The sequence below is a fragment of the Malus domestica genome, chromosome 11, assembly GCF_042453785.1.
Source record: "Malus domestica chromosome 11, GDT2T_hap1".
Taxonomy (NCBI): domain Eukaryota; kingdom Viridiplantae; phylum Streptophyta; class Magnoliopsida; order Rosales; family Rosaceae; genus Malus; species Malus domestica.
The window spans coordinates 8,988,288-9,003,781 of record NC_091671.1 but is presented as its reverse complement, the minus strand read 5'-3'; the positions used below and the strand labels follow the sequence as shown (position 1 = coordinate 9,003,781).

Below are 15,494 nucleotides of genomic sequence, written 5' to 3'. Positions count from 1 at the left end.
GGGCGACACGTGGATTTTTGGACAAAAATGACAAAAATACCCATGCAGTACAACGAGGTTCCTACGCGCAAGCAGCGGGCAACCCTCTTTCAACCAAGACAGAAGTGCTCAAAATAGGTAACAATTCAAAGTCCATCTCATCAAATCCTTTCTACAAGGTAATTCCCAAACACATTCCTTTTAAATTATGTTAATTGGCTAATTAATGGGTTTATTGCCTAATTAACCCATTAATTGTCAATTAAACCATCCATTATATCCAAATAACTACAAAATACATCCAATTCAACCCTAAAACACCACATGGCCGGCTATCCCCATTTCAAAACCTAATCCATCACTTTTTTCTACCTTTTTCACCATTTCTTCCTTTTTATTACCCAATAAATTCAAAAACCACCAAAACATTCATCTTATGTTTAATAGCCAAATAAATTGGCTAATTAAACCTAAATTAAACCTAAAAACCCTAGCCACCTCCTATCCCTATAAATATACTCCCATTCTCACCAAAAAGCTAATTCCAACACTTTGGCAAAAATCCCAAAATTCTCTAAACACTCTTTCTCTCTAAATTCTAACTTTGGCATCGGAGGTTCTTCGGCCAAAGCCCCCCCATTCATCGTGGGCGCGTGAGGCTCTTGGCCTTAACCTAAGATGTTAATTGTTTTGTAGGTGCAAAATTGTCCAAGATCAAGGAGGAAGAAATTTGCATCCACAACTCCAACTTATGAGCTAGCATATGTGATGAAATATGTGATGAGCTAACATATGTGATGAAAAATGTGATGAGATAGCATATGTGATGAAATTTGTGATGAGCTAGCGTATGCGATGAAATATGTGATGAGCTAGCATATGCGATGAAATATGTGATGAGCTAGCATATGCGATGAAATATGTGATGAGCTAGCAGATGCGATGAAATATGTGATGAACTAGCATATGTAATGACATATGGGTAAGTCGTATAGGTCATTATAGGTGACTCCGACTTATGAGTTAACATCGATTGATGAGATATGGGTGCAGTTGTATAGGTCACCATAGGTGACTCCGACTTGCATGCTAGTATGAGTTATTAATCACACGATTATTGATATTGCTGATGAGATGCTGTGTTGTGGTATATTTATGATTTTTCTGGTAAGTATACAAATGTTGTAGCGAGGAGTTATAATGTTCTATATGGTTTCTATTAAAATTTTATTACCAGGGCCACTCACCCTTGGTTTGTTTTCACCCTACAGGTTTTATTAGCTGAGCTTTCGTATCAACGAAGATTTGTGGCAAGTCTTGATATGGGAGATTACCTTCAATGGTATGATTTTCAATCCACTCTACTGTACTTTACTTATGCTCTGACGTTACGTGTGAAATGAATTCATTTCCGCTCACGGCGCACTCTGGTATTTAGGCACTCTTAGGTTCCAATTTATTCATATTTTTTCACATCTTTACACTTTATGGCTTCGTCACCTTCCAGGTGTCGGCTAGCACAGCTCGATTAGGATGCCTTGAGGTGTGTCAGTTTGGTATCAGAGCATAAGTTTTGCAGTATTGTGTTTATCACAGCGTGATGTGAGTATTCTTGGTTCTCGAGTCTATTGTTTGAATCTTGCCGCCTCGTCAAATACGGAAAATATGTTAGTTGTTCCTAAGTTTGGGCAGATTTGACGACTCGTCGATCTTTAGAAGATCATTTTGGCGAGTGTCTCTAGATTATAAGCAAAGAACTTTTTTGCCAATGAAAGGTATAGATTTGAGGTAAGTTGATGGCCTAAGTTAATGTATTGTTAACCGTGTATCACCAAAGATTTTACCAAATAATTATACCATTATTCTTCCATCGTTAGTATTGATCCTTTTGAGATTGGGAAATCTCAGCTAGTCTTGATTTCTTGGTAGCATTTCACGGAAGATCATCTTAGGGATAATTACTTTTAGTCCCTATTAACACTAATATTTTCAAACGTGCTTGTGTTCATGTTGGATCTTCAAGAGGAAGGTCGACTCTCAATAAAGTTCTTTTTGAAAATAAATCTTTAGCAAAGTCTTTTTCAGCCGTGGAATTTTTCGACCAACGCTCAATTCCAGATGGTGCTTTTATTGTTATACTTATTAAATGGGTGAGAATAGGCTTGCGAGTGTAAGTTGTCATATCCTAGGAGTAGTAGAAATCCGAAAAGCAGTTATCAAGTCCTCCTAGGATCAATGAACTACTTCGTTGAGCCGAATAAACTAGGATCGTGGAATCTTAGGAACAAGCTTTGTATTAGAATAGTTAACTCAAGGTTGTTTTTACCTTATCACTTACCTAGGTAAATAAAACCTCTTTGACTAGCCACATCTTGATCACTTTAGTTCGTGTCGTAGAGTTGGTTAGTAATACAGTGCATTTCGCGGACGTATACTTTTAGCGTCATATTCCAAAATCTTAGATGGGATATCACCAAATTATGAAGTGAGGTACATCATCAACTCACCTCCTAGTGTTACACTAATTTTCCTTACTTCATATCAAACGTTTTTGACGTCGTTGAGAAACTTAGTTACAAAGTTTACCAATTAGGAATTTACCCAAACTGGAACCAAACACTTTAGCGTAGGAACCTCAAACCTTTCGGCTACAGTGTTTTCCTCACTTATGACCGAGGAAAGTTAAATTAGAGTGGGTTATTAGAAATGATTAAAGTACCTGACAACTGAAGTGTTGTCTTATCTTACCCCTATTTTACACCTTTTGTTGACTCTGATCATTTCGAAATCCAGTGTGACGTGTTCGTTGGATGTTTCGACTGGGCAGAGGTAACATGACGAGTATTGCTTTTATTTTCCAACGGTTAGAACCGTTCGAAACGAACCATCTTATTCATGACCTAAAGTCAACAGTCATCATCTTATTTCGGAAGCTAGATGACACCTATATATGGAGATTTTGGTGATGTATGGTGATTGTCGATTGATGTGACAAGTCAATTCGCTTTCCGTTGGTTCAAAAGGACAATATTTTCACTTCTTTGTACTGGAATGTCTTCTAGTTAACCTTAGGTACGTGTCTACCCTACTACACTTTGTATTGCCTTAAACGGAAGCACTGTCAAGAAGAACCACTAACATTGAAAGTGTAGTTGTAACCATTAATTACTTAATCACCCAGTAAACTCTCAGTTGAACGAATTTTACCGTGGCGATCGAATATCTCAAAAGCTATTGTCGTAGTTCGATGTTATGTATTCAGTCTAGTTATCTCTTATTCTAAATTTGACGGACTTGCCTTGATCCCCAAATTCTCGAGTATTCTTCTACCCTTCTTGACATTATCACTTTCTCACTAAGTTCGAGGGAACTTCATTATAAAATTACTTGATAAAGCGTTGCAAACTATGTTAGCTCGACTACATAACAGGTATGTCACTATTACATCTTATTGGGATGCATGTTTACAAGTGTTTGGGAAGCCTTCTTGATACCAGTTCAGGCAAACAGAAATTCAACAAGATTATCATCTTGGTGTATTTATATTTCATCGTGCTACCTGTTTCACTTCCAAACCCTTGGGAAGTCTTTATGAAGGTTATGAATATTAGATGCTGTTTAGTATCACATTTCTACCCCTAAACTAATTATTAGCTCGAAACTAGCTACTCAGACCTTAGTGGACGAATTTCATCTTGTTCGTTCCACCATTATCCTGGTTGCAACATACCATTGTCTCTATTTTAGTTGCTTGTAAACACGGTTACAATTTTGGTTTAGCGATGGTACCATTGGAGTCGACATGCAAAGACTTTATGCACATTGCATATTTGATAGACGCTTAATTTGTTAGAGTTATGTGTATCTACAGTTACATTTTTTATTAGGAGTATGGCATCATTTGAGAGATAATGTAATTATTATATTTGTGGCATGGTAGTGAAAGAGAAGGAAAGTTTGAGCTTGGAAGCATAAAAGAGGAATTACTGCACTCCGATCGCGATAGAATGACATTCTATTTTATGCAACCGCTCTAGTTTGATTTCTTCTTATGTGTACATTTTCTTACGATTTTTTGGAGCATTTTATGTATAACTAGTGATTTCAAATTTCGGGGACGAAATTTTTTTAAGGTGGATAGATTGTGACAACCCGTCCCTAGTTCTAGAATTTTATAAATTTTAAAGGTGTGAGTGTACTTAAATACCCTAAGAGGCGAGGGTATTGACTTACGTTGACCAACGTATAGTGAGACGTATGACTTATTCTATTAACATATCGTCGTAGTACTCATTAGTACGAACGCATAGGCGGAAGCCGTTTGCGAGTCCGAATTATAACGTATAGTTACGGACGTTTGATTTTGGGTTATTCAAAGATTAGTTATAAATTATTTGAATTCCCACCTTGTGGGATGAGGACCAATTAAATTAAAGTACAAGGGACCAATCAAATAAAAAGGAACTAAGGACCAAGCAACCGATGAGAAAAGAGATTAAGGAGGGAAATGAGGGAACCAATATCCCCTCTTCTTTTTGGACCCGTGTACCCATAACACCCAACCCGTTCGGCCGGGGTTATTCCAGCCAATTTTCACCCATTTTTCCGGCGATTCATGTCAAATTAACACTTAGGAAACACTCCATGACCTTTCCTCTACCAATTACAACCCAAAATTTATGGAGTTTGGCTTTGATTTGATGAAAACCGTACCCATAGGCGTGATGAATCCGTGTCTTCGATCCTCCAAATCTGAAATGATTTCATCCAATTACTACCACCATTATACTCTCCTTGAGGTCTAGAACAAAGCCCAAACATTGATTGGAGCGTCGAAGTTACATTGGAGTCGAATCAAGAACACCCAAATTCAAGGGTTTCCGACAGGTTTTGGAAAAATTGAGGCTTTTCTCGGCCAAATTGGCTTTGGTCATATGTATGAAAGTTGTTCCACTCATTGAGATTGTCATTCCTGTAAATATTGGTAATTTTTGGAAATAGTTGGATTTTTCGACGAGTCGGGGCGGTCGACCGCCAATCGCGGCGGCGCGTGGCCAGGGGACCGTCGATGTTATTCTTAGGCTAAATTAGATGTCTTGAGTTCAGTTTTGGTGATTTTATATCGTAGGTTGATCGTTTGGACCTAAATTACGTTACTTGGTAAAAATGTGAATCGACGATCCGATCGTTGGATCGTCACCAAACTTTTATACATTATAGTACATAATGTTTAAGGACCATAGAAACTTATGGATTGGGAATCTGACGAACGGATCTTCCCAAATTGGATATGTAAGTTCATAAAATAAAATGTTGACCGCCACTTGGTTTTTGACAATTAGCGGAGATCCAACCATTGGATCGTAATGAAATTTTAGGATGTTATTCTAGAAGCATAATGTGGATCTTTGGAAGTAACGGATCTGAAATCCATGATGCGGATCTTCCGGATCAAATCTTAGGGGTGTGTTTTATGTAAATTATGTATTTTTATCAGTCAGAACTCTGAGATGTGATTTGATAATTGGTCATAGGCGACAATGGTTTGTGACATCTCGATATGCGTGTTAGGGAGTCATAGCGCGGACCTCAGGTGAGTGGATCTCTTCCTTTCTATCGTATAGTATATATATATATATATATATATATATATATATATATATATATATATGATTATGATTGACAATTCCATAAACGTTTATAAATTGAATTATTGCATATAATTACTGTAAATGCTTTGAAATACTATCGTGAACTACGAATGGCTTCATCCCTGTTTAGGGTATGTAGGCAGTCTAACGAGACGTTAGATGCAGCCATAGAAGAAGGGAGACTAAATAATTGAGGCAATAGTCTTGTTTAGGAAATTGAGTAATGTGAGGGACATTGGTGGAAAATGTGAGAGTTAACATTATGACTTGGTGATTAATTGGTGGTCAAAAATCAATGTGTGAAGAATTAAGAATTTGAAGTAAGGAAATGTAAGTAATGATAGTTAATTAAACTAGTGTCTAGTTGGGCTTAACACTGATAATTATTCCTGAAAATAAATAGTTTGAGAGTAGGGCGTTACAGCTTATGCATTTTTATGCCATATTATATATATATATATATATATATATATATATATATATATACATAATTGAAAATACTATAATATGGTTGAGTATTAGATTGCATCATGGTTTATCTATATGTATATTACCTGCACATAATTATTGTGAACGCTTGGAGTGCAAAGGTGAACACAATACATTCAGGTAAGTTCAGGTGAGTTTATGGTATTAGTTGAAATGATGGAGTTATGGCATGACCATATAATATTTTAAGCAACTCCGACATTGTCATACGGGTTGCCCATGAATCGTACATGTTATGTTAAGATGGATTGAGAGCTCATAGACCTATACCCTGGTGTTAGTGCTCCCGCCCGTGGCCAGGGCACAATCATTCACGTGATGTTCACCTCCCGCACCTTACGCTCACCTTGGATCCAAGGTAGGTGCACAGTCCTGTCATACAGACCACTATAGGTGGTTCCGACTCGTAGGTGACCCGCGATTATTCGCACAGTCTTCACGTGTTCATAGCACTTAAGCGTATTTATTTACACTCAATCATGTCGTACAAACCACCTTAGGTGGTTCCGACTCGTGTGCAGGTATACTTATTGAGCTATGGATAAGTCGTACAGGTCACTAGAGGTGACTCCGACTTATGAGCTAGCATATATGATGAAATATGTGATGAGCTAGCATATGTGATGAAAAATGTGATGAGCTGGCATATGTGATGAACTAGCATATGTAATGAGATATGGGTAAGTAGTACAGGTCACTATAAGTGACTCTGACTTATGAGTTAACATCGATTGATGAGATATGGGTGCAGTCGTATAGGTCACCATAGATGACTCTGACTTGCGTGCTAGTATGGGTTATTAATCACACGATTATTGATATTGCTGATGAGATTTTGTGTTGTGGTATATTTATGATTTTTCTGGAAACTATACAGGTGTTGTAGCGATGAGTTATAATGTTCTATATGGTTTCTATTAAAATTTTATTACCAAGACCACTCACCTTTATTTTGTTTTCACCCTCCAGGTTTTATTAGCTGAGCTTTCGTATCGACGAGGATTTGGGGCAAGTCTTGATATGGGAGATTACCCTTAATGGTATGATTTTCAATCTACTCTACTGTACTTTACTTATGCTCTAACGTCACGTGTGAAATGGGTTCATTTCCGCTCACAGCGCACTCTGGTATTTAGGCACTCTGAGGTTCAAATTTATTCATATTTTTCCACATCTTTACACTTTGTGGCTTCGTCACCTTCTAGGTGTCGGCCAACACAGCTCGATTCGGAGTCCTTGTGGACATTCCGGGTCGGGATGTGTCAATCAAAGTCTCTAGTATTAATGTATTAATGAATTAAATGTCAGTTACATAATTTTTAAAAATAAAAATTAGTAATTGATTTAGGGTTTAAATACTCACATATTTATTAAACTCCTAATTAATTTTCAATTCAAAACATTTCCAAAATATAAAAAAATAAAATTAGAATAAGTTTGTACCCATTAATTTTTTTTATAAAAAAGTTCAATTTTTTTATCTTATATGTACCCATTCATATAATTCTTCAATTTTAATGTACCTTTTTTTTAAATATAAAATTCATTCAATCTTTTTTCTAATCCACTTTTTTAACTTATATGGGTACATTCTATGATTTGAGAATGTATCCATGTCAAGTTTAATAGAAGAAATTTAATAATGTTATTAAGCCTAATATATATATATATATATATATATATATATATATATATATATATTTGAAAAATGTATCCCATGTTTTGGTGCAATAATTTTTTGGTTAGTTTTGATGAACATACCCATGCATGTGTATATATATATACACAATATATTGGAGAGTATAATTTATCTTTAATATTTTTTATCCCATAAATAATGGGTTTTATTTAAAAATTAAAAATACATTATTACATTAATGTCAAAGACTTCGATCAAAAACTGAAAACCACAAAGGTTTTAATTAAAAAACATTAATAATTAGAGATCACATCCAACGTCTCCTTTAATATAAACTTGCTCTCGTTAATTTGAGAAGTCCTCCAAAAAAATTACTTTGAAGGTCAACTGAGACAAGTATATATTGACTAAAAACAATTTAAAAAGAAGGAAAAAAAATAAGATAAAACGAAGGGAAATTTGGTCTAATAATAGCCTTGGCAAAAAAATCACCAATAAAAAATAGCCCTGCTTAAAAAATGTATTCAATTATAGCTCTTTTTGACGAAATTTTCTTAACTTAGGATTTATCCATATCGACAAAATATAAAAATGCATCGACGAAATATCAATAACAGATAAAATATCAACATTCGGACAATTTAGTACATAATGAATTTCAGGAGTAGGGCTAATTTTTATTGCTGGCTTTGCAGTTGGGTCATTGAAGCGACATCATGACCTTATTAACTGAGTTTGTCTTGAGTAAAAACCATAACACTAAACCATTGAATAATCTTCAATTTATTACATGACAAATTAACTATAGTCTTAAAGAAGGGGTGTGATATTCACACATCCCATTTTACTTCTCACACACCTTTTTAATTTTCGATCGTCGGATCGGATGAATTGAAGAAGATCAACAGATAAAAATTATTAAGGGGTGTGTGAGAAGTAAAATGGGGTGTGTGGATAACACACCCCTTAAAGAAACGTGTCATTTTGATATTAAAGAAATCCAATATACGGTTGAAATGTTGAATTATGATCAACGACCTTGCAGACTGATCTTTCTTCCAGCATTCGAAGGCCAACGTACCTGCCCGAAGAACAGAATTTGGAGTGGGAAAACAACAACAATATATTCTTATATGAAAAAAAAAAGGAAAACAAAATAACCAAATAATTTATATTTCGGAGGATTATTTAGTTAAAAATGATTAAGTAGTTGTATTAAGTAAAGGTAATTTCTTATGGATTTATTTGAATGTATGTAGCATGCATACCTGCCTAACATCATAAGAGTAGCCTGAGGATTGGTCCCTGGTGATAAACTTTTGAATACAGATCCATCAACAACACGTAATGCCTTGATCCCCATGACCCGCAAATCTCCATCAACTACCCTTCCGACCAGGCATCCACCATGGTAATGCCAAAATGTGGCTACTGTATTTCGACAAAAGGTTTCAAATGATGCAACATCTGACTGGTTCATTGGTAAAGACGGTCCAAAAAAGTTAAAACCTTCTTCACCTGGTAAATCTTGAGTCTTAAACGGTTTCAATGAGTTTGTTTTTAATAAATCACCAATTTTCCTCACGGCACTAACACAACGAGAAAGGTCTGGCTTCTGTGCAAAGTAGTTGAATTTGACATTTGGGCCGACTTTGACATCAGAGGAAGATTGCAATTTAAGAGAACCATAGGACAAGGGTGCTGGATGTTTTACAACAATGTGCCCGAAAGTTGAATTTATCGTCATGGGAATGGTTGGATTAGGGAAAAGACTAAAGGCCGGAGTAGAAAATGGCAAGCCGGAGAAAGTCTCTATATAGTAATCACTTGTGATACCAGCAATCTGTGCAGTAGAAGGTTCTAGTTGAAATGGGGGCAAAATGGTAATGTAATTACGAGGATTGTCACGCATAAACTGCCCAACGTAAGGTTGTGGGTGAACAACTGGGATTTTAAGAGATGAAAAGTAGGACTTCGAGCCAACACCACTAAGTAGCAGAAGTTGAGGACTCCCAATTGCCCCTGCACTCAATATAACTTCACCCTTACCACGTATCAATGCCCGATGAGACCTCCCGTTAAGATCACTGTATATGATTCCTTTAGCTGACAAACCTGCATTAAATCGATATTAGAATTGAACTAATATTTAATTTGCAAGTAATTAAATATATAGATTAGATTCAAATTCAAATTCAAATTCTTTAAATGTATTAAAGAGTTTTTCTTTGTAACGCCATGATAGATTTGGTTTTTGTTTTTCGAAACATATTAATGTACTTACACATATGTATATGCACAGTAATATGTACGCAACATACAAGGTCAAAATCAAAGTCCAATCAAAATCCAATCTAAAATTGATTTAATGAAAAATATGAAAAACCTTAACTCATCTTATCCAAGTATGGAAATCTAAATGGCCTTTAATTGTATATATCAAATGTTAGCATACCTGATGCTTTGGAAGAGAAAAGGATCCTCTCAACTGCGGCATGAATTGCAACTCTCAGGTTTTTTGGATGTCCTTTATTAAGCAGTTCCACAGCTCCATGTCTTCTTCCACGATTGTCAAAGATCGTACCCGTGATTTTAGTTCCCTTAATGTGATCCAAAGTAAGTCCATTGTCTGGACGAACACCAGCTTCTAACAATGCATCTTTCACAACAGATTGCCAGTGTGATAAATTCGGACGGAACACTAGAGTGTTTTCAACCCATTCATATGAATTATTGACTAAGTTCATGTCCAATTTAATTCCTGATTTCTTGAGGAATTCACTGTCGGCTCTTGAGTAAAGACCAATATTGATCATACTTGACCCGCCTAGGACCCGTCCTCTTACAAAAGCTACACCATCTTCTGATGTGAACCTCTGGGCCGGCGTCTTACCGTCATCTTCTTGCATGAAATTTGCAAGAATCCCAGCGTTACTCAACACGTTTGGATATGCTGTGGGAATATCTCCCCTTTCTAGGAGGAGCACGGAGTAGTTCGCGGATAAAGTTGCTGCCAATGGGCACCCTGCCGTGCCCCCTCCAACCACAATGTAGTCGTATTTTTCTTGCAATGGTAGATCAGTTGCGTTACGTACAAATTTCAAGTAGCTAAAATCTGCATTATATGAATAAAGAGATGAGGAAACAAGATTATATAAAGAGAACTGGTTTGTTATTAATTTTATTTGTTATGTAAGTTACTTCGAAGAACCAATTAGACTTTCAAAATATATTTAGTACCTTCGACGTCAGATGGAGTGGCGAATGAGTGAACCATTGGTTGAGGGCAGAAGACAAAAAAGTACAAAAGCAATAATATAGCAGCAATTGCTGATTTCTCCATATTGTTTTCGAAACAAGACATGTTTTTCTCCTAAAAATATTATATTAAAAGAAAAGTTAGTTTCATGTTCTTCAAGTAAAGACTTTCTGAATAAAATTGCTCTCGAGTCATACTCTAAAAACACAACTTCCCACAAAAAAATATTTTGAGCTCCATATATAGAGTAGAAAGAGCCCTTCTCTAAATTTAGAGTTTGCCAACCAAATCGTCTCCCAATTCATGTCCATTTGGTGCTAAAAATTCAATTTCTACATTCCCAAATTTAAGAACTACTTCTCAAATTGCTATTTCTAATAATGAAGGAGAATACCACTAGACCGTAATATTAAGTTATTGTATAGGTAAACTTTTAAAGTTAGAATAATATGAAGTTATAATATTTTAAAATCACATTGTAAATTTTGAAAGAATAATATGGTAATAAGATAGAATAAAAGGGAACTTCAAAAGTAGGCGAGGTTATCGATATTTTAACATTTTATTTATACATATATAACTCATTATCGACAGTGTTTTCACTTATTTCGACATATACAACCAAATTATAACCACATATTAACGTTCAATGTGCAATTAGACTATTTTCACTTAAGGATCGCAATAATTTAAATAACGTTCAATGTGCAATTAGACTTTTTTTTTTTTTAAATAAATGATTAAATAAGGGAGCCAAAGCGTAAGGCATGCCTCACGCTGGTTGGAACAAGATTGAACCAAATATAATCAAATCGTATATAATGACTAAGATGAGCAAAAACATCTGTCACAAAATTAGCCTCTCTCTATACACATGAGCAAATACAACTTTTGTGAAAGTCTACTGATCAATCTTTTCAATTGACTTAACTCACTAGGAAAGGTTATTGATTAATATAGTGTTGAGAAATAATGGAAATCAAATGATAAATTCAAACGCATGAAGACTATTGCATATAACTTTAATTTGAAGCTAATTGTTGGAAGTTCTTATTAGGGTATTGGGATCAGTGGCAAAATTTATATGGAATCATTACAGAGTATTTTGGGTTATGCGAACCCATTGGACACCTCGCCTCCCTTCTCTTCCCTACCCTCCGCTACTGCATGTGACCTTCATATCAATGACGGATTCAGAATTCTAGCATCATAGGGTTATAATGTAAAAGTTAAAAAAAATCTTAGATGCAAATAACATTGAAAAATTTAACAATAAATACTTTTCATTCTTAAATCACTACAAATACTAAATTTGTCTACGACGTAGTTTTTATACTTTGAAAATGTTCATTATCAATACAAGAAAAATGGTCTTACGAAACAACTAAACTATCACTTAATCATTAATCTTCCATTCTGTTGAGGAGTGAATACTTAATGATATTCGTGGTGAAAAATGTGTTATTCACTAAAGTAGTTATAACCGGTAAAACCAAAGCCAATTCAAATTGAAACTATTCAGAATAAAAAATAATAAATTATATGTACTAATGAAGACATTATAATATAATTCTTGTATTAATGCCAAAAATATATTTATTCTATTGATGCATTATAATATAATAGATACTAATTTAGTCGTTATAATATAATAGATATATACATTGATGATATTGGCTAATATTTGATCTCTCCCGTCAGCACCATTGATCTCTCCCACAAAATACTTTTTTATTTCTCAAAGTAATAGGTTCTAGTCAAACAAAGAGCTAGAGTCTAACATCTAGGTGTGTAAGCAAATTTAAATAAATTTATTATATATCTTTAATATCGCTGAACTAATAGAATGAAAGTGATTATAAGTTCAATCACTTAGTAAATATTTTTTCAAAGATTTTGAATTTATTGTCTTATAGTCTTATAGTCTTATAGTCTTATAGACTTGTAGAGGTGAGGGAAAATGGGCCACATAAAAGGGGATTTAATAAAAAATTAAAAAACATGTGGAGTGGTCGTTGGTCACGTCTATCACGTGGATGGGAATTGGAGAGAGAGAGAGACACACACACACATTTGTCTCTTCTTCCTCCTCTCGTCTTCTTCGATGGGCATAGAAGTTTGAAAAGCGGAACCCACAACCAGAACCAGAGTGCAAACCATACTCAGCTGCTCTCCAAAAAATATTTGAAACGCCCAGGCCATCCAATCGCCCGCCTAGCCCGCTCAAGCACCGCTTAGGCCGCTCGGCGCCCACATAACCTCCTTTGCCCATTTTCATCCCTGACTATGGGTTAATCGAAGTGACTGGGCACTGTGTAGTGCCTAAGCGGCCGTATAGGCTGATTTTTTTTTCTATATCCGAAATATAACAGAATTTCATCGTCAAATCCATTCTATTCAAGTGATTATTCAAGATTATCATATCTAACGGTTTAAGTGTTAATTAAATAAGGGAACTGCATGAAAATAGTTGAGCCTCGAGTTTGTAAATGAAAGAGTTTTAATGTTTTTCCAAATGGCCTGGCCCAAAATTATGTCATTTTGGTCAGATCATTAAATGTATTGTTTGGTATGGAGACCGGATGAGACGGAACGAAACGGTACAGGACGAGACGGAACGGAAGCAAAGATGCTTTTGGATGGAAACAAGGAGGAAGAAGAAAGAGACGGAAAGATCATAATTTTGTGTTCCACGGATGTGGAACGGGTCTTTCCAGGAGGTGAGGTGAAATGAAAATTCATCCAAAATTCGTTTCATGAAATAGCGCGTTTCATCCGTTTTAAACACACCAAACGTAAGACGGAACACCTCGTCCCACTTCGTTCTGTCCTGTCCCATGTACCAAACAGTACCAAAAAGAACGTGTTCAGACCATCAGGTGGTCCTCCAAGGTCCTCACAAGTGTTTCTCGGAGTTTTTTAAGGGTTCTGGGACCATCCGGATCCATTAATAGATATGCCCCTGCTTCACACACGAGTCAACGTGACTCAAATACCATGTTAAGGTAGTTACAGAGAGCATAAAAGAAAGCAGAGAAGGAAGAGGAAAGCAGAAGAAACACTGTATATCTCATAGACTGAAGGGAATGAATGACAAACTTTGCCTTCCCTTTCTCGACTTATTCACGGCCCTTCATTTCTTAAACTTAAAAACAATAACATGTTATTGATAATATCGAATTATACTGTTAGTGAAAAAAAAACAGACAAGACTTACCTGAAACCACAATATTGCCTTTGGTGATTTTGAAGCTACTTCCGAGAACTCCTTTGCCCGCAAGGCAATGGCATAGACTTGCTGAGTCTTATTCCTTCTTATATAAATGCTCGCTAGGCCGCCAAAGATACGAGGCATCTGTCACCATCCATTTATTGATAAGTGGACCCAATATACACCCCGTCGGACGGTCATTGAGTAGGACAAGGATTGTCTGCCCTCCACTTTCGGTACCCTCCATGTGCTTTTCTGTTTGTGTGGTCACGGTTAAACCACGTCAACATTTTATATTATTATTCATTTTTATCTTATTATATCTATAAAAAAATAATATAAAATATTGACGTGACTTAACAGTGACTACACAAAATAGGAGGGCACAGAGAGGGCACGAGAAGTGGAGGGCAGACAATCTTTGTCCCATTGAATGAGCAAAGTTGAAAGTAATGATAATTTTAGTATTATTAAGAATAATATTGTGGTTTCAAATCGTAATAATAATTTTCTAATAACGAATTATCTTGATATTTTATTGGAAGTAAGCAGTACTGTTCAAACTTCAAACTGATTTGGGATGCTTGGCGTGTGAACCACTGTCGCCGCGTAGACTCTGGCTAGGCGCTAGGCGGCTAGCCATAGTTCCGATTAATGTTTAGGCGTTTGAAAATTAAGAAAGAGCGTCTAGACATGCCAGTCTAGACCACCTAAACACCCGCCTAACCCGTCCAGACCCGTTAGACACCTGCCTAGGTTGCAACTCATTTAGATAGAAAATAGATAACTTTCGTTTTCTATTTTATTGTTTCCAATAAATTGTAAGAGACTTATTGAACAATTAAATAAACTCACATTATATGTTTGCTCCCCATGTTTTCATTATGTTCCAATACTTCATAATATATATATATATCATTTTGTTTTCTAATTTATGATGAAATTATATATATTTTAAGTATAAACAAACATTTATTTACACAAAATACAATAGATTTACTTAAATCCAAATAAGCTTTGTCTAGCCGACTAGGCACTAGGCTCCAGTCTGTCGTCTGATTAGCGTATAGCGTCTTTTAAAACATTGGTGTGAACTGAAAAGTGGCGTAGTCAAGGATGTTGACGTGGCAAGACAACTACTGATGGATTAAGGTAGCATTTTTGTTCATTATCCCAAACAATAATGTATGCTCACCTCACCTTCAAACCTAACATCTGTCCACCAGCCTAACCATAGTTAAAGAGGAGGATTCTCTACTCTCTTAT

The 15,494-nt window shown here is 35.7% G+C and overlaps 1 protein-coding gene across 3 annotated transcripts; it reads right to left on the bottom strand.

The window, feature by feature from the left end:
* Positions 1-8,350: 8,350 nt before the first annotated feature.
* LOC103447443 ((R)-mandelonitrile lyase 2-like) lies at positions 8,351-14,357 on the bottom strand. 3 transcript variants are annotated; one of them, XM_029098722.2, is made up of 6 exons: positions 14,235-14,357; positions 12,115-12,218; positions 10,999-11,131; positions 10,214-10,873; positions 9,027-9,873; positions 8,351-8,839 (listed from the first exon to the last, which is right to left on the bottom strand). In XM_029098722.2, the coding sequence occupies exons 2-6, from the start codon at positions 12,139-12,141 to the stop codon at positions 8,749-8,751; spliced, it is 1,758 nt and encodes a 585-aa protein (XP_028954555.1). In that variant the 5' UTR covers positions 12,142-12,218; positions 14,235-14,357; the 3' UTR covers positions 8,351-8,748. The 3 variants fall into 3 exon arrangements, with proteins under 3 accessions (XP_028954555.1, XP_028954556.1, XP_028954558.1); XM_029098723.2 differs by having other exon boundaries at positions 12,115-12,191; positions 14,235-14,302; XM_029098725.2 differs by lacking the exon at positions 12,115-12,218 and having other exon boundaries at positions 14,235-14,356.
* Between the last annotated feature and the right edge of the window lie 1,137 nt (positions 14,358-15,494).